Below are 19,973 nucleotides of genomic sequence, written 5' to 3' on the forward strand. Positions count from 1 at the left end.
CGCAGTGAAGAGCCAAGGGGCCTGGAAGGATTGCTCTGGGGCCTTGGGGCCTGGGCCAGGGAGCAGGCTCGCAGCAGGAAACAGGAGAAGCCCTCCTGGGTAACAGGAGAGGAGGCAGCCAGCACCGTGCTCCAGAGCTCCAACCCCTGGGGCAAGAGAGGCAGAGGCCTCTTTTTGGAATCACGATGTTTTCATGCTTTTTGCTTTTTCTCTAAGTATGTTCTTGCTGCTCCCGTAGATGAAGCCCGATTCCTACAGGAGATGTCAAACCCACGGCTAACGCTAAGCTTCAGACCACAAGACAAAGGGGTTTGTCCAGACCAGACCTTTGAAGCAGGGTGAGGAAGAAGAGGGAGGGAACTCCAAGAAATGCCAGGAGCATGGGGGACAAGGCCACAGCCAGGTGTCCAGTAGCCCTCCCTGCCTGGAGAGTTTCTGGCCCAATCCTTTCCTTGGGGCTCCATTTGTATAAAGCAGAACATCGTCCCAGGCGACGTCAAAGAAACCCGAAGGCAGAAGGACCTGTCCCCCTGAGCCTGGGAAAAAAGAGGAGGCACAGGGGAAGGAGGGAAGTCCTGAGGAGGCAGGGAGGTTAGGCCGGCCAGCACCAAGCCTCAGAGCCCACCCCACACCCCAACCAGTCTTATCAAAGGGTCACGGTTCCCTGGGGCCCGGCACCCACTCGGAACACTGAGCCAGAGATGCATACACCCCCCTCATACCCCACCCCCACACACATGCCCTGCCCCTCACACCCATTCAGGTGCTATTGAGATACACACACCCACACTGCTTTGTGGTTCAAACTGTTTTATACGGAAATACATATGCGCTGATCCAAAAAGGGTTGGGTTGGAAGAGAAAGAAATGATGGAAGCAGAGTGATCCCAGGGCTCGATGTTACCAACTCTTGGAGCCTGTGCCAGTCTCTCTGTCTGTCTGCCCACCCTGGCAGGACGGTCAGGCCTAGAGGTCTGGAGGAGCTCAGCTGAGCTGGGCAGAGGAGGCAGCCAGTCCTGGACCAGAGTCCTCAGCTGAAGGGCTTCACCAGCTTCATGGCAGCATAGTTCTGGAGGGAGGGAGAAGGCAGGGATGCGTGGTAACAGCTGCTGGGAGGGCTGGGGGAGCTGAGAAAGGAGGCTCATCTACTCAACTGCCTGCCTGCACCCTGCGCTCAGCGCCCCATGCCACTCAACGCTCCGCCCTCCCCATGCCCTCACCATCAGACAAGCCCATACGCTCCGAAAACTCCCATCTGGGGGCCACGGCTGCCTGAATCGCTCTGTCCTCGTCCCCATCCATCCAGGGCTCACTCCCATGTCCCAACCAGCTGCCAAGAGGACTCAGGTCGCCCAGGGCCTGGCCTGGGGCAGGCCTGCCCTGGCCTCCTCTATCAGACAGGTGACCTGAAGGCATGACCCTGATTCTCCCCCGCGCCCCCCACACCTTGACACGCGAACCCAGGGCTCACTGGCCACCATGCTCCCATCCAGAAAGGAGAAAGAGAGAGTCAGGGAGCAGGGTGTACGGGGATGACCCACGACAAGAGCCAGAACCAGAGATGGGTCACCCCTGATTAAGCGCTGGCTGCTACAGGACTGACAGGAATCTCCCCTCTCCACTCCTCCCCCCAAAAACCATGAAAACACATACAACACAACACAGGGCTCCTAATTGGGACAGTATGTTCCCCAGCGCCGGCCCGGGAAAGCCAACTCTGGAAACAAAGCCGCCGCTCCTTCCCCGCCAGATCGCCTCCTGCCTCCCCACGCTGGCCCTGCTCCCGGCTGGCTCTGGAGGAGCTGGGGAATCAGACAGGCTGCCCTCCTGTCCCCCCTCCCAGGGGAATTTCCAAGAGGGTGGGAGAGTAGGCCAACGGCGGGGGGTGCAGCCGTGGCCTTGGGCCCCTCTTCACCGGGCCCTCTGCCCCCGAGGCCTAAAAGCCAGGTAAGGATCCGGGACACACCAGGTAACTGGGCAACTTGGCTGGAGAGAAGCAGGGTTTGCCCAGGCTGTAGCAAAGGCCTGCAAACACAAACAGTCTGCCACTCGGGCCCAGGCTGCCCCTTTAGCCCTGGACCCCTCACCTAGGATCTGACCCCCACATGCCAGCTCTGGGAGAGGGAAGGCAGGGTTGGTATTTTAAAGAAGACAGTTTCCAGAAGATCTCAAAAAACACTGATGCTGCTGTTGGGGACCCAGGAGACAGGCTCTGACTAGGGCTGCTGGGGTTCCTGCCCACAGGGCCAGGGACATGCAAGGACCATGGGCTGGAAGTGCTGGAAATCTTCCCTCTCTCTCCCAGCCAGGCAGTGGGGCCTCCTTCCCCATGCCCCTGAAGGCCTGGCTTGCCTCACAGGGCAAGGCCCAGCTGGCCGGGGCAAAGGCTAAGCATAGAAAGGGCGCTGGTAACGTCACTCGGGGCCTGCCCCTGCCATCCTCTCGGCTCTTCAGGCTTGGTGTGCAGCACCCTCAGGGAAGGCAAAACAGCTCCTCAACCACAGCCCTAGTCACAGCAGGTCAGAGCTGACCTAGCCCAGCCCCCTCATGCAGACAAGAGGGCCTTGCCAAGGTCACACAGGAAGTCAAGGGCAGAGCCAGAATCTAGCCACCATCTCCTGACTCCACGTACAGAGCTCCGTCCTGTACAATGGCAATTCTCCAACCTTCATGTGTCCCAGGCAGGTTCTCCTCAGCAGACCCGGGGCCGGCCCAGGACTCCGCATTTCTAACCAGCTCCCCACTGCTGCTGCTCCTCAGACCACTCCCTTGAGGAGTAAGGGTCTGCACTAGCTCTCCTTGGCCTGCACTCCCCTGGCCTGAGCCTCAAGATGGGACACTGGATTGCACCCGCTGTTCTCCCTCATTCACTGGCTTCACTGCATCTCCTAGGGGACCAAGCTCCCCAGTGACACAAGGCTCATCACCTTCTGCCTCATCCCCGTGACGCCCCTTGCCTCCCGGACACACCACGTGCTTCATAAAGTCCTTACTTGAACTGAATGGCAGCCAGATACTCTCAAAATGAGAGGAGGCAAGTGGAGGGCGGGCCAGGCAAGGAGAACCTCACCTCCCCACTCAGCAGCCCGGGCCTGCCCAGGGGAGGAAATACCAGGGCGGAGTCCTGGGCCCCACCCAGATCCCAGGGTACCACACCTGCACGTGCCCTTTCATGGCCCAGTGTCTAATCTTGTATTGATAATTTCGTCTTCCTTTGCTTCAGGAGAGCCCCCCAAATCGTAGAAGCTTCAGGTCCCCACAATCTGGACCCCCACCCCAGACCACAGCCATGTTTGGCCGATTGGCCAAGACTCTTGCTGAGCCTCAGATCACGTTTCAGCATGGCGCTCGCTCCAGGCCACGGCAGCCAGCTTAGGGGGCCTGGCCTGCAGCAGGACGCACGGGCACTCTGGCTCTAGACTGTCCTTCATCGCTTATGGCCCAGAGGGTAGCTGGGCCTGGATGTCCAAACCAGACCGTCCCCTCTACTGTTCCCCACAATTCGTGATGTTAGGGACTGAAGGGGCAGCTTTGTGGTTTTAACTGTCTTCCTCGTAGGAGGCACGCTGTACTCACATACAAGGCCTTGCGGGCCGCGGTGGAAGAGAGCCCTCCATCCCCCTCCTCTGCGTAGAGGATTCACAAAGCAAAGAGCTCACAAGTGAGTAATTCTCAGCGTGGACTTCCCGCTGTGGGGACAGTGCACTTGGCCAGTGGCCTGGTGCTGACCAGGACTGAGGCCCAGGGTGGCCAGAAGCCCAGACTGGGAGCTGTGCACAGATTGCCATGCAGCCCTGAGCCAGTCCCTTCCCCATTCTGGGTGTGTTTCTTTGCCATTAAAATCAAGGTGATATGGAGTTGAGATTACACCATTCTCTCTACTTTTATATCAGTTTGAAAATTTTATATTAAAAAGTTAAAAGAAACTTAACATTAAAAATCGGGTATCAGCCTGGGAACACTGCAATCCCTTCAAGGGCTGAAGTTCTAGAGCTGCTGAGGGGCTGGAGCATCTTGAGGATTCCCTGATGAGCTGTGAGAACCGGGGAGAGCCCCAGATCCTCCCTCCTTGGGAGGGGCCCCTTGGAGCTGGGGACTCAGCAGCCTCACTGGTGTGGCCCTGGCAGCTCTTTGTCAGGCATCAGCCGGCTTCTCACCAGGTGAAAGGGACCCCCATGTTCACTGTGCCAAGTGAGAGGCTCCCGGCCCACCCTCTGCTCTCCCACACTGCCCCACACCCACCCCACTGCAGGAGACCGGACACTCTGTCAAGGTCCTCACGTGGACACTGAGACCCTCTCCCAGCCCCAGGTGCCCCCTTCCTCTGGACCTCAGCAGGTGCCATCCTCACACACAGAGGGGCCTTCTCCTCTGCTCTGCCATCCACACCTTCCCTTCCCTTCCAGACCCAGTTCCACACTCTCCTGCAAGAAGGTTCTCCTGCCCACCCCTGCTCAAGGGGCCTCACCTTCTGCCAACCCCTTGATTGCACATTCCAGGGGCTTGCTGAGGACAGCTATGTCTCCCCACTGAGGGAGAGTTTCCCCCCTTTGACTAAGGGTTCCCCAAGGACAGAGGCTGCTTCTCTCCATCAGACTGGGGGAGCTCTTTGAGGACAAGGACAGACTCCCCATGAGACCAGGGCCTACTGGAGGTCGAGAGCTGTACCCTCCACATCAGACCAGGAGCCCCTCCAACACAGGGTCTGTGCCTCCCCCCTCAGGTCTGCTCACCGGGAAGGCGTAAACGAAGATGCCCAAGAACAGCAGTAGGATGAAGAGGATGATGAAGAGGATGATGGCACACCGGAAACGCCGCCACAGGATGAACTTCATAGTCTTGTACGGGGAGGTGAACCAGAGGAAGGAGGTGTCAGGGCGCCTGGAAATGAGATCCTAGAGGTCAGCAGGGCACCCCCTACCAGGGCTGCTTTCTCCAAACCCTGCTCCCACATTGCCCTGGCCCTCCACAGTTGTCCCCCAGGACCTGCCCATCCCCAAGGCCCCTAGCCCCTGCCCCAAAACTGAGCCTTTTGTACTCATATTCCCTTCTCCTCCCACCTGTGCTAGTGTGAACCCCACTCATGCTGCCCTCCTCTTCTTAATGCCACAGAGCCCCACACACCTTCAGGAGCCCAGTTCCCAGCCACCCTGTCCAGGACACCTTCCCTGTCGCCCTCTCTCCTTCCTGACCCAGGACTTAGTCACAGCCTCAAGGGGCTGACACTTTAGGAGAGCTAGGGCCCATGGAGCCCCAGAGAAGCCAAGCCACCTGCCTAGATGCACATGGCTGGTCCGCGGTTGGAGAAGGATGGTAGGAAGTGAACCCAGAAAGCTGATTTTCTCTCCATCCCAACCAAGAACCTCAAAACCTTCCCTAGGTCAGCCCCACGACTCAAAGAGCGTGCAGAATTCTGTGTCTCAATAATGCCTGTTTTAACATCAGATTGCATGCTGCTGGGTCTCCTGGATCTCTCTTGTCTTTCCACACAGATCCCAACATCCTTGGGCAGGGCTGCCTCTCACTGCTCTGCCACCCCCATGGCACATGGCACAGCACTATGATAAAGTGGGCCATCTGGGCTAAGTTCACCTTGAGCCAAGCAGGCCATGGGAGGGGCCCAGCAAACGCAGCCTTGACCCCCATGCTCCAGTCATCTTTCAGCCCCCAGTAACTGCCTCCAAGGCTTCTAAATAGACTAGATTGGTCTATATCCCTTATGAGCCTGCAAGGGAGAGAACACAGGGACTGGTCTTCCCACTTCACAGATGGGAAAATTAAGGTTGAAAGACCATTTGAAAGCCACATTAACACCACGGGAGGGTCATGGAAGGCAGCTTGGTCAAGAGAGAGGCCTTGACTGGGCTCTTGACCAATCACACCAGGTGTGAGAACTTTAGCTTCATCACTTTCTTAGTGGAATGACCTTATCTCACTTTGCTGAGATGGTTTCCTCATCTGTAAAATGGGGATAATAACAACCCAGCCCAGAAGAGTCCACATCACAACATATACACGCCATATGACAGCACGCTCAGCACACAGCAAACAGCTGCCCAACAGTGCCAGCTTCTGAATTGGCTGAGGAGTCCAGGGTTCCCTGGAATGATGCCTGTCACCTGCCCCTAACTTACTGTGTGGCTTTGGACCAGTCATGTCCATCTCTGGGCCATGTGGGTCTTGTGACCTCTGCATGGCTATGCAGTGGGTGCCTCCCGGACTGCAGCTCCACCTCTCAGCCCCTCTGGGCATCCGGGGTCAGGGGCTGGGTACTAACCTTGGGTCCTCGAGCTTGGGGTTCATGTTGGGCTCATCCCGGCCCTGGCCAGCGGGCCGCTCCTCATGCTCACTCTCCGCCACAATCTCCAAGGTCATCTCCAGCTTGCCCTGAGGGGACAGAGGAGACCTGATCAGGGGCACAAAGGTTCTGTCCCATGGCTTGGAGAGCAGCTAGGCCAGGACAGACCTAAGAGCCACTTTGTTATCTTCTTAAGAAAAGATATAGGGTTGATCTGATCATAAAGGCAGTATGTGCTCCTTGTAGAATATTTGGAAACTATGGAAATGTACAAAGAAACGAGAATATCACCCACATTTCCACTATGTGGAGACAAGCACTGTTAATATTTTTATGCATCAGAGCTGTCTTCCCCTGCAAGTTTATGAACTATCTCACTGTGTATATAGAGTTCCATAGCTTGCCTCTTTCACTTAGAAATATATCATAATTCACTATATAATTATATATTTTTCAAAGTTTGCTTTTTAATGGCTGAAACATTCTATGGGATGGTTGACCATAATTTACTTAGTAAACTACTTATTTTGGTTCATTTAGGTTGTTTCCACCTCTTTGATGTTATAAATAATACTGCAACAAACACCCCGGAACCTACATTTTTTATTGCATCTTGTTATTTCTTCCGGAGAGATTTTAGAAGTGAGATGACAGTGTCCCCAGGGCATAAATATTGTTAAATCTCTGCCTCTATATTCCCAAATTGCTTCCCCAAATGGTAAAACCATAAGCACTCCCAGCGGAAGTAAACGCAGGGGCCAGACTCTCTGCATCTTCACCAGCAATGAGTATTCCCATTTTTTTCAAAAAGATTCTAATTTAATCAGCAAAAAAATGTTTTTACATTTAAAAATATTCCTTTATTTAATTAGTAGGGGGAATAAGCCTTTTTTAATGTTTAATGGCCATTCGTACTTCTTTTCTGTCTTACCTACGTGTGCCCTTCACTCATTTTTCTTTTGAGGTGCTATTATTTCTTAATAAGTGCTATGATTCCTAATACGACAAGGATATTTTATTTCAAGGGCCACTTTGGGGGTTGGCTGGCTGCCTGCTGTGTCTAAGTAAACTGTCAGGGATTCACTTCCTTTCCAGAGGAAGGATGGTCCTCCATGGTCTGTCACACCCCTGAGCAGGCCTCTGGGTAAGGAGAGTAACACAAGGACGGTCCTTGTGGGGTCCTGGTCAAATGGGAAAGGTGCTACCCCTGTCCTCCGCAGGAAGCCCAGCCAGGGGGAATCCAGGATGCAGATCCCTGTGAGGGCCAAGGAGCAGGGTCCGCGGGAGATAAGAGCTTTATTCACTGGAAATAGACTTCCCTGGGCTGCGAGCCTCAGGGAGAGGACGGCTGGCACTGGAAGGGAAGAGGGACAGTGCCTTGGAAAACGGAGAGAGGCAGGCGGGAGAGGAGAGCAACATGTAAGTGCCCAGTGACATCTACGGAGGCAGCCCCTCCCGCACCTCTGCTGGGCTGCAGGGAGCCGACTTACCGCCAGCTTCTTCTTCTCACCCTCTTCCGCCACACAGGGCCACCAGCCCTTCACAGTTTTCTGTTCAAAAAGGGACACAAACCACTCTGGGTGGAAAGTGTCATCCAGCTGGTCCAGGGAGCACTTCTCGGCTGTCTTGGCAGGCTTGGGCATGCGGTTGAGATCCAGCTGCAAGGAGCCTGCAGCAGAGAGGGGTTCTTTGGCCTAGGGCTACCCTGGGGCAGGGCAGGCTCAAGAAAAACTCATTGTCACCTCCTCAGCTTCTCTCCATGGCTTAGCCAGGGTCATATTCCACAAACTCCATCTCCCCATCCACTGCCTCTTGTTCCATCTAGACAGCATCCCAACTATCTACTCAGGCATCCACATGCCCATTAATCTACCCTATTGATTCACCCTTAACAGAGCTTCCCACGTGCTCAACTATTCATCTCACTGTGTGCAACTCCATTCATTCACCCATCGTCTACATCCATCCATCCATCTATCCATCCATCCATTTTTTAAAATTTTTATTTGGGTAAAATATATATAACATAAAATTTGTCATTTTAACCATTTTTAAACGTATAATTCCTGGCATTAATTATATTCACAGTGCTGTGTGACTACTACCACTACTTATTTCCAAAACTTTTTCATCCCCCCAAACAGAAACTCTGTGCCCATTAAGCCATAACTCCCCATCTCTTCTCCTCTCAGTCCCAGGTAACCTCTAACCTACTTTCTGTCTCTATGAATTCGCCTACTCTAGATATTTCATATAAGAGGAATCATAAAATATTTGTCCTGCTGGGTCTGGCTTATTTTGCTTAGTTTTCCAGGTTCATCCATCATGTAGTATGTATCAGTACTTCATTCCTTTTTATGGCTGAATAATATTCCATGGTATGGATATATCACCTGTTGATGGATACTTGAGTTGTTTCTACCTTTTGACTACTGTGACTAATGCTGCAGTGAACACTGGTGTGCAAGTATCTTAGTCCCAGTTTTCAATCCTTTGGGGTATATAAATAGGAGTAGAATTGCTGGGTCATACAGTAATTTCTATGTTTAGATTTTGAGGACCTGCCAAACTGTTTTCCACAGCAGCTGCACCATTTTACATTCATACCAGCAACGTATGAGGGTTCCAATTTCTCCACATTCTCCCCATCACTTGTTATTTTCCATTTGTTTGTTTTTGTTTTTTTATGGCCATCCTAATAGGTGTGAAGTGGTGTCTCCCTGTGGTTCATCCACCAATTTTTTCATCTGCCCACCTAGTTATCCAAGGATCCATCTTTCTCTACTGTTTATCTGCTCATCCATTTTATCCATCATCTCCTGTATAGCTCCAGCTATTAGATTGAACCATACGAAAACGCTGGTATTCAACTAACTTTGACCTATAAAAACAGCAATTTCATGTGGTTCCATCCTAATCCGATCACAACATGATGAAGTCAATGGCATTGGAGCATCAGTTGCTGAAGGGATCAAGTGAGAGAGATAAATCTAAAAAATGTTTTCTGAGGCCAAATTTAAGAAATTATTGAACACCATGCAAAGGAGATTAGATTTTTTCAGTGTGGAATGCTCGGTTACTGCAAGTATCCACTGATTGGATCTAGTCTTCTAGTTTTCTTTCCTTCCACTCATCCATCTATCCTTCCATCCATCTACATGCTTTGCTCTAACTATCTCCATCCCACTATAGCTCCCATTTGTTGGGCATTCTATCCATTAATCAAGTTATTATCCCATCTATCTGTTTGCTCAACTCTATCAGCTTTCATCTATTTGCCCATCCACACATCTCTCCATCCCTCAAATGTAGATGAATGTTTACTTCCCATGTAAATATGGTCCCCACATAACATTAAGAAAAATCAGGATATTAAACCATATATATATATACACAAAATTTCTATAATTACTATATATACTTAAAATTATCCTACATGATCTACATAAAAGACTGTAATATGTATATATATACAAAATTTGTATAAGTACAAAGTATATATATATATTTATATATATACGCGCACACAGCATTATTGCAGCATGATCTATATAAAAGACTGTAAGAAAACATAAGATTATCTCCGGATGGCAAGATTATAGATTTTAGCTATTACTTTTAAAATAAAAGTAATAAATATTCAAAAGAAGTGAAATATGCAATTAGAAGACACATTTTGAAGGAGGAAAAAAGAAATCTTGTGGAGTTAAAAACTAGTTGTAATAGTTTTTTTAATTTTTAAAAACAAAAGATGAGCCTATTTAATTTTATTTTGAATACTGTTTCCTCATTCAGTAAAAATGCAGTTTTCAGGGCTGGCCCTGTGGCCGAGTGGTTAAGTTCACACACTCCGCTGTGGCAGCCCAGGGTTTCACCAGTTCAGATCCTGGGCACAGACGTGGCACTGCTCATCAGGCCACACTGAGGTGGCATCCCACATGCCACAACTAGAAGGACCCACAACTAAAAATACACAACTATGTACTGGGGGGGCTTTGGGAGAAAAAGGAAAAATAAAATCTTTTTTTAAAAAAATGCAGTTTTCTTTGTTTTCCTTTTTAAAATTAATTTTCTAAAGCCTCACCCATAAAGATTGATAGGTTGATGCTAAAAAAATTTTGTCTCTAAGCAGAAAAAAGACTCCATAAAAAAATTAAAAAGTGATTGAAAAAATGGGAGAAATTATTTGTAATGTGTCCTTACTATATAAAAAAACCCTGAAAATCAATAATAAAAGATGAACATCCCAAAACCATGAAAAAGAAAATCCCACCAATAATAGGGATAATAAATATATTTTTAAAGTTACTCTTTACAACTAATGAAAAAATACCAATAAAAATGAGGTATCGTATCGGCAATTTTTTTAAGAGATAACTGGTAGCAATAGTTCAGGAAAAATGATGCCTTTAGACGCACAGGGCACAGGTGGGAGTATAAAAATGTAAAATCTTTCTAGAGGGCAATTGAACAAAATGTTTCAAAAACCGCTAAAATGTACAAAAACTAAAAATCTTAGAGTTCAGGCCAGAGATGCACAAAGGGTCCAGAGATGTGCCTAAAGGTGTCACTCACACTGGAAACCCTGGAGATGACCTGAGTGCCCACCAAGAGAGGATGGGCCAGGCAAAACAGGGTCCATCTGGATGACAGCACATCAGGCAGGAATTAAGCATGACGCTGCAGATATAAATGCAGATAGATAACTGCCAACAGAAAGGATGTTCTGGAAACATTGTTTTCTCCCAAATCAGGATATAAAACAGTATGCGTAATATAAACCCATTTTGCTATATGTGTCATATATTAAAAATGTATGTGTGTGTATATATATATACATGTATAAAATACACATGTAACATATATGTGTTTGCTTATATATGAAATAATATATGCCAAAATATTAGTGGAGGTTATCTCTGGGTAGTGGGATTATCATTAAATAGTAAGAGGAGGCGTTGTTTATCTATAGTTTCTAACTTTTCTACAGCAATTATGTATTCCAGAATAATAAGTAAAATAACGAAAGCCCCATTTGGTGCCATGATTTTGGCACCCTGAGTCTTTTACAGTGAAGTCCGGGAGCAGCTCCGGGTCCCCCAAGCCCAGGGGCCCGGGCCCGGGAGGGCAGGGGTTGGGGAGAAGGACGAACAGGCAGTCCTCCTCCTCACGCCTGTGGAGCTGCTCCTCTGACGTCCCCTGCAAGGGCCCAGGCTCAGCAAAGACAACTCACCTTCCTGCAAGCAAGGGCCACCAGAGGAGGCCTCGGTGCTTCCTTCAAGACCACCCGCTCCCAAGAGGCAGAGCGGGACCAGAACCCAGGACTCCTGACCTCCCAGACTGCCTTTCTCACAAGGTCATTTCTTTTTTAATTGAGGTAAAATTCACACAACGTAAAATGTACCATTTTAACCATTTTAACGTGTATGACCTAGTGGCTTTTCGTCTATTCACAGGCTATGCAATCACCAGCACTACCTAACTCCAGAACATTGTCATCACCCCCAAAAGAAGCACCATATTCCCCCTCCTCCTTATGCCCGGCAAGCACAAGCCTACTTCCTGTCTCTCTGGATTGCCTATAGTGGACACTTCATATCAATGGCATCATACAACATTTGTCCTCTTGTGTCTGGCTTCTTTCACTTAGCGTGTTTTCAAGGTTCATCCAGTCACAGTGTGTGTCAGGACTTCATTTCTCTCTGTGGCTGAAGAACATCCCATGGTATGGAGAGGCCACGTTTTCCCGGGTAACTTTTATGGTTGTGACGGGGCTGTTACTCACAGTCCAGCCCGCTGACCCAGCACAACGCCATCCTCCTCGCCCCACACCCCACCCCTGCAAGAGCACCCGCTCCTACACTTCCTTCCGCACAGCGCTCGCTGCTCCCCAGCTGGGGCTTCCGCGCACTTCTCTCCCGCCAGAATCCCGTCTGGGCGCTTGAGGGTGGAGCCCTGTTTGTTCATTCAGTCATCATCACGCAGGCACAGGGTGAAGAGTGACTTGAGCCCTCACTCACGGGGCTCAGTCTGCGTCTAGACTAGGGGGCGGGGGGGGGGGGCACCTTGTCAAGTGTGATGTCAGACAGCTGGCAGCAGCCAGTGACATGCTTGACTGCCTTCAACTCATGCTTCCCTCTCTTCCGAAAGGATCTGAGTCCTACCGTCCACCATGGCCCAGCGTTCAATGCCCTCTCTGCTGACAGGCCCACCCTGCCGGCCACTCCGATCACTCTGGCACTACTGTGTCACAGACCTCACTGGGCCCTGGGGACCCAGTGACCCTGAACTCCCTGAGGGCAGAAAATAGGACCACTCCTCCTGCCAGCCTTCCCAAAGGGCCCAAGAGTGGTTCAGGGGCAGCCCCCAACCTGCAGAATGGCATGGGCTGGAAACAGTGCTCACCCAGGAAATCATCAAAGGAGAACTTGTCATTGTCCCAGATCTGGAATACCACTCGTGCTGGGATTTTGCTCTCGGTCTTGTCCAGCTTCCAGAAAGCATCCTGGCCCAGAGGAGAAGCAGAGGAGGAAGCAGGGAAGCATCATTAGAGAGAGGCAGTGGGATATATTCCAGCCTGGAAGGCTGCCTGGAGGAGGCAGTGGAGTGGTACATCCCCTGGGGACTTGCCAGAGCCAGGTCCTGGTGGGAAGATAACTAAGGGCAGCCCCCAGAGGGAAGTGTTCAAGGGCCCAGGAGGGTACCATGCTGGCTTACTTAAGATGCTCCTTTAAAACTCCCAATTCTGTGAGTCAAGGTTCTCACTCCCATTTTACAGAAAATGAAACAGAGTCTTGGAGAAGCTAAGAATTTGCCCCAAGATCTGACAGCCAATGATAATAGTATTAATATTGCATTTCTCATGTGCCAGCCCTTCACCACTATGAGCTCATTTATCCTTCCAACAACCTATCAGGGAGATACCGTCCTTGCAGCTGAGGTAAGAAGAGCAAGGAACTTGTCCGAGTCACATGGCTGGGAAGTGGCAAGCCAGGATTCACGCCCAGGCAGTCGGCCCCAGAGTCCTGCTCTCACCTCCAAACCCTGCTCTGCCCATGTGATCTTGGGGACAGGCTGGGCTGGCTGGGAACCTGAGGGTCCTCCACCTGACCATGGCTATCACGAGAAGGATACCCCCTGACACACTGCTGCAAGGAGCTGACACCCTAGGGGACAGTGACCCCAGGCCCTCCCTCATCATGCCAACCCACCCCTCCTTTACCTCCAAGAGCTTGCTCTGCAGCAAATCAAAAGCCCCCGGTGCTGGAAAGGTCACCAGTCTCCCGCTCTGCCCACCCCACCTCCCTCAGACCAGTCAGCCTGGAACAGCATCATCTGGGCTTCTTCTCAGAGAGGCTTTGTGGAGCAGCTGAGGGCATGCCGAGGCCTGGGTTTACCAGCAGGCCTGTCACTGGGGTTTCCTGCTCACACTTGTTCTCTGTCCTCTGATTGTAGCTTTACTTGAGTAGGGGATAAGGACAGGAAACATTCTGACCATCCTGCAGACAATGGGTGCCAGGTCCTAAATGCCAGGTCACAGCTCACAGCGGGAGCCTGGACTGAGTCTCAGGGGTACAGACTCCACGGGGAGTCAGGAGCACTGCTGACCACACAGGGTTTCTCTGGCCCTGGGTGCCCTACACACACGGCCTTGCTGCCACCCCAGGTCACACAGACCCACAGAGCTCCTGAACCAAAGACCATGCCCTGTAAGGAACGGTCACCTTGCAAAGCACCCCACTGCAGCCTAGACCGCTGCCTGGGTTGGTGAAGGGGCTCAAGTCCCCAGCTGGCCCCTTGTCCCCCAGCCCGTCTGGTGCCTCCCCCTTTTCCGGGCCCCAGCCCTCCTGCAGGTGCCTCCCTCCTCTGGCGGGGCTTTTATGGCCATCTCGGCAGGCCCGCCTGCCAGGCCTCCAGCATCCTCCATTCCCCTGGCCAGCCGGGTTTATGGGCTCAGTAATGAGCCAGAGGTTCAAACGGCCCCTGGTGGGAGCAGCTGGGCCGGGGCTCCAGCCTGGGGAATGGCCCCCCAGGTCCCAGGCGCTCATTACACTCCCGGTCTGGGCCCTTTTACTAGCTGTTTATTTGCAGGGTGGGTGCCTGACACGCAGGCAGGCCCCGGTGGGTGTGCTGGGCTCCAGGTGGGGAGCCGGCAGGGGCGACCAGCGGTGGTTCAAAGCAGCCGGATGAAAGGAGACCTTGTACTTTACGACAGTCTCGTCTGGTTAATGGGGTCCCTGGGGGGCCTGCTTGCCAGAGGCCCTGAACCCCTTGGCAGAGGGCTGGCGCTCCGGCAGAACCGGGGAGCTCACAGGCTGTGCAGTGGCCCCCACTAACCCACCCCCAGACTCAGTCCTTTAACCCAGACTGGCTAATTGGTACCCCACTGTGGGCACAGCTCCACCTGCCGCCCAGGGTCCCTTCTCCCACAGAGGGACTCCCTGGCTCCGCCTGGATCGAACCAGTTCTCCCCTCACTCTCCTGGTTGACATCAGAAGCCCCTGGACTCCCCCTCCTCCAGCCCTCCTGCCAACCACCCTCTCCAGGAGCCTGGCACCACACAGAACTTCCGTTCCCTCTGCCCTCTCTCCCTGCCCCTCCTATGGGCCCCTCCTGGACTCCCCGACTCCTCGTCCTCCTCTCCACCCTGGCAGCCCCCATGCGCTTCTCATTCTTCCAAGGCTAGCCCAGGCCCATGGGCCGTTAAGGCCAACCGCTCCCTTCCGTATGTCGTCAGCCCCTCTCCTCCTCTGGAACTGCCACCATGGGTCAGCCCAACTCTCCTCTTCTTCCTTGCCAGTGTCTACAATGCAACAATGAAACCCATCATTGTCAGAATGGAGCCACCTCAAATTCTTAATCAGCAACCCCAGCTGGCCCTCAGGACTGCCAGGTAACCCTGCTCTGTACCACCAATTAGCACTCTCTCCCTCTCCTTTCTCCCTCCTTCTCCCTCACTCAGCATAACAGCCACTTATGTCAAATCACCTGCCACAGTGCCAGGAGATTCTTTCTCCTCCTACACTGTAGCAAAAACAGCAGCCTCTGCTTCCTTCAACTCTTTGCCCACATCTCCATCTGTCACAATGAAGGGGTTGTCCCGCCTCCCATTTGAGCAGGCCAATCTGCATCTCAGCCTCGGTTTCTCATCCATGCCTAACCCCATCGTAGGGCTTGGTGAGCCTGGAGATGGCATGCAGGATGCCCAGCCCTCCCTTCCCCGTTCCTGGCCCCATGCTCCCTCTATCCACAGCAAAGAGAGGCAAGGTCTGTTGGATTTGGAGCTCTCCTCTAGGAAAGCAGCCTGTGTTTTGTTATGCAAACATCTCGCGATAGACAAACACCCTGAGCAAAAGCAAACAAGATGGAGCCTACAAATAGGCTAGGATTTCCTTGAGCGCACAGATCCCAGGCCTGTTGCTAAATTCTGCCCTCAGGCAGGCACTATGCAGCAATCCCTGGGTGAAAAAATTCATTTCACCTTCTTTAATCCATATTTTGTGTGAATGTTTCAGAATGTTCGGCGGAACATTCTGGTTTCTCTACAGGGTGGATGATCCTGTGTGTTGTGTTGGGAAGGGGTATTGCAGCAGGATATAATGAGGAGAATTAAGAAGACCTAGGCAGCCAAAGTACATTACGTATCTCCCTTCTTTGAGCCAATCAACCACTCAGGAAAGAAAGAGGACTCATAGAAGCTTTGCAACTTGAAGCCTTGAGGAATCTAAACGCCAGAGAGGCATTTGCTGCATCGAATAGGAGAGCATCTCAAGGTGGAATTGCATCTAGGTGGGATGTAGGTGGTCAGAAGCTCCAACAGAGGTGCCCCCCGTCTCCCGTCAGCCTGACCGCGAGGCCCTCACTGCCCATAGCACCCTCTTCACTGCGCTCCGGGGGCTGCTCCCTAAAGGCAGGTGTAGTGATACCAGGAAGGAGGCCACCTGCCTCTGGATCAGCCTATTTCAGGAGTGAAGCATCTATGGCCCAGATGAGACTTAAGCTAGGAGATGCTGAGACACAGAGAGCTGAGGTCCCTGAATCCACCCCTCCCCTCTGGCTGATGCTGAGCAAGTCTCCCCAAGTGCCTTCAGCCTGACATGAGAGGAGGAAGGTGGAGAGAGGACGGCAGCGGCTTCAGGCCTGGAAGGGCAGAGTCATTCCCAGTGACTGCCCAGCTTGGACAGTGACCACAGGCACCAGACACAGAAACATAGGAAAAAAGGTAGCAGGAGGGACATGGCTAAGCAATACCCAATCATAGGGACAACCCAAGTGACAGGCCACACTGGCCTTCCTGGTAAGCCCTCCTATGGGGTCAGCCCCATGGCCCCTTTGATGGCCATGCTGGGTTTCCCTACAAATGTTCTTCCCACTCTGACCCCATGATCCTTCGTGCTGCTTGGTTTGTCTGGAGCAGGGAGAAAGGCAGTAGTTTTAAGATTTGGACTTAACTACATATGATGGTTGTGGCACTGGTATGGGGGTGGATGTGGGGTGGCAGCAATGCTAATGATGGTAGAATTGGAAGGAGAAGTAAGAGTGGCAGAGATGGTGTTGGTGGCTTTGGCAGTGATGGGGAAAATGGTGGCAGTGACATGTGCAGTGATAGGGGAAATGGTGGTGGTGACATTGGCTGTAATGGAACAATGGTGGTGGTAGTGACATCAGCACTGATGGGACAATGGTGTTGGTGGTAACGTTGGCGGTGATGGGACAATGGTGGTGGTGGTGACATTGACAGTGATGGGACAATGGTGGTGGTAGTGACATTGGTAGTGATGGGACAATGATGGTGGTGGTGACATTGGTAGTGATCGGACAATGGTGGTAGTCATCAGGCAGTGATGGCCGTGGTGATTCCAACAGCAGTGGGCAGTAGTGAGGGTATGATAATGGCACAGCAGTAACTGGTGGTGCAATCACACTGATATAGAAAGCCCTGGGACTAGCACCCTTGGGGACAGGAACGACACTCACCTTCTTGGAGACGGTGCAGACTTGCTCAGCCAGCAGGTAGTCAAAGGGGAAAATGAACCTCCAGTTAAAGTTCCCTTCGCCTCCCAGGGACCGATAATGCACATCTGTCTTTTGCTTGTGTTCTTCAAAGCCAACCATCCAACTAGACATAAATATTTTAGAAAACATTTCTAATTAAGGTTTCTACCACAACATGCATCCTCAACTTAGGCAAATGGGGAATTAAGAAGGTAAATGAACTTGGTAAATGATAAAGCAAAAATAATTCCCAAGAAATCTCCATGATGTACCAAACATGCGATAAATATTAAAATGTTCTAACTTCTCCCTTGAAGGACATCCTCAAACCTTGTAAGTGCAACCCAAAGATTAATGTGGAAGAAGAAATCTGGTGGGGGACACCCCCATAAGACCCTCCTTCCTTTCTTGTTCTCCCCTGCCCTACACTAGAACTCCCCTTCCCGCTGCACAACCCCAGAGGGAGCAGGGACGACACCACCAAGCTGGGGCAGGTGGGAAGGAGGAAACCCCTACCCTTTCACATAAATGTCGCTCATCTTCTCTCCTGTGATGCTGAGGTCGTCCAGGATCACATCCTTGGTGTTCCAGATAATGCAACGCAGGAAAAACCTGTGGAGAATGACTCAAATCCACATGGATTTCTCACCAAAGGGAGGGTAGTCCTTGGCTGAGAAGCCAGGAAGCCGGCTCCCTCAAGACTCCGATGCTTGCCTGGCTGGACACTTGGCCAGGCCCACGCAAGAGAAGTATCCTGTGACCCGAGTAGCCCAAAGCCTGGCCCAAGAGCCACACCCTAGTCCTGCCCACAGCTGGCTGTTAGCATCCCGCCACCCCACTCAGCTCTGAGTCTGTAGCTGGGGTAAGTCACCTTCTGGCTCTCCGTGGAGTGATGTTGAAGGGAGGTCCAGGCCGCCCCAGGGCCTTTGGAAACAGGTCGATCCACATCTGCAGCTTCCCCTGAGGAGACACGGCCCTGTTCACTCACTGCCCTTTTCATTCAACCAACATCTACAAGCCACCTGCTCTGCGTCGGACACTTGGGGCACAGGAAAGAGAAAACCCAGGCCCTGCCACAGAGAGGCTCACCGCCCCGGGGGAGAGGTGCCTTAAATGGGACTACGGGGCTGACCACAGAGGCGAGCCCACTACACCACAGGCCAATGACTCGGGCCCGCGCCTGGGGGTCGAGGGTCAGGGCAGGCTTCTCAGAGATGATGTTTGAGCTGAGTCTCAGTATGCCAGACAGAAAAGGGGAGAAGAGCATTTCTGGCCAAGGGAACAGTATATGCAAAGTCGTGGAGGGTCAAAGAGCATGGTTTAGTCATAGGGGGCTCAGAGGATTTCCAGGACAGAAAACCATTCTACCTGCCACCCCTCAGCTCCCTGCCTCTCTACAAGCTGGGTGCATTTCTGTCCCCATCTTACAGAAGGGACTGAAGTAACTTCTTCAGGGTCGCATAGCTAGAGAATGAAAGAGCTGATGTTTCAACACCTGCCGTGCCACCCTGGGGAACTGGTGGCCACATCACCATGGGGAAGAGAGCTCAGTCCCAAACAACAGAGGAGATGTCCTCGGCATGTGTACAAAGGCACCTTCATGGCTGCCTCGGCCCTCCTCTGACTGTAATCTTTTCTCTCTTCCTCTAAAACCCAGCCCTGAGCTCACCCTGTCCTGGAGTCCTCCCCAGTCTCAGCCCAGGGCCTGCTGTCCCTCTGCTCACGCTCCCTCTGTGTGGGAGGATGTCCTTAGTACTCTTGATGACTGATCTCTGCGGCTGCTCTGCCATTCTGTCATCAGGTGCTGGTCACCCTGTGTGAACTCCCCAATGCAGCCCAGCACAGGGCTGGCCATCTGGGATGTCACTGACCAATGGTAGGGGACGGCACCCTGAGGCCAGGCTCAAACAGAAGGCTTCAGAATGACTGAGGGGAGGCCAGAGGTCCAGGCTACACAGGGATGGAGAAGGCGGGTCAGGCTCATTCCCCAGGCCCTGAGGGCTGCAGGTAGCCAGGGGAGACCAGGCCCAAAAGGTCCCCTTATAGGCCAACAGCAGTAACCACTCAGACTTTGGAGAAATACTATCAAGGAGGGCTTGGCCAAATCCTGAGATCCCCCACTGGTGCTTCTAGGGTATCCATGGTGTCCTTGGAGCAGGGCTAGCTGGGGGTCGGGGGCTCTGGGGCCCGAGGGTCAAGGTCCTACCTGCTCAATGTCCGGCTGCAGGGGGCTATAGAGGGGCCGGGACTCCACATGCTCGGGCACCAAGCCCTGCTGCTGGAGGACGTGCAAGGCCAGGCGCTCTTCCACTGGGCCCAGGTGTGGATTCAGGACCCTCCCAGCCTCTGCCCCAGAGAGAAGACAAAAAAGTTGCCAGGGCTGAGTGAGCAAGAGATGGTAGGGCGGCCTGGGGGCCTCAGGAAGTCCCTCACCCCCACAGCCTCACCCCTAGTCCAGACTCACTTCTTCTGGTCCTCATGTCCCACTCTCTGTAGGGGAAACCTCACTTTCCACGGGCCGATTCCCCATTGCCATCATTTCTACAAGCCTTTTCTGAAAGCTCTTCTTCCTCTTTCCCACCAATACGAATCCCTCTGCCCTCCCAGGAAGCCGTCCCTAACTGCTCCCAACTCTGAGCCTCAGCAACCTCCACTCCCAGATCAGGCATCTATGTGCTCT

General features: G+C 52.2%; 1 protein-coding gene across 28 annotated transcripts in view; it reads right to left on the reverse strand.

Moving 5' to 3' along the window:
* Positions 1 to 793: 793 nt before the first annotated feature.
* The window catches only part of DYSF (dysferlin), a 210,010-nt gene continuing 190,830 nt past the window's right edge, over positions 794 to 19,973 (reverse strand). For all 28 annotated transcript variants that reach the window (XM_023618926.2, XM_023618923.2, XM_070236251.1 and 25 more), the window contains 9 exons: positions 19,500 to 19,639; positions 18,165 to 18,253; positions 17,810 to 17,905; positions 17,276 to 17,417; positions 12,704 to 12,803; positions 7,789 to 7,967; positions 6,278 to 6,387; positions 4,734 to 4,881; positions 794 to 1,069 (listed from right to left, as the gene is read on the reverse strand). In XM_023618926.2, the coding sequence (XP_023474694.1) occupies positions 1,031 to 1,069; positions 4,734 to 4,881; positions 6,278 to 6,387; positions 7,789 to 7,967; positions 12,704 to 12,803; positions 17,276 to 17,417; positions 17,810 to 17,905; positions 18,165 to 18,253; positions 19,500 to 19,639 (1,043 nt within the window). In that variant the 3' untranslated portion in view covers positions 794 to 1,030. The remainder of the gene's footprint in view (positions 1,070 to 4,733; positions 4,882 to 6,277; positions 6,388 to 7,788; positions 7,968 to 12,703; positions 12,804 to 17,275; positions 17,418 to 17,809; positions 17,906 to 18,164; positions 18,254 to 19,499; positions 19,640 to 19,973) is intronic.

Source organism: Equus caballus, chromosome 15 (genome assembly GCF_041296265.1).
Source record: "Equus caballus isolate H_3958 breed thoroughbred chromosome 15, TB-T2T, whole genome shotgun sequence".
Lineage (NCBI taxonomy): Eukaryota > Metazoa > Chordata > Mammalia > Perissodactyla > Equidae > Equus > Equus caballus.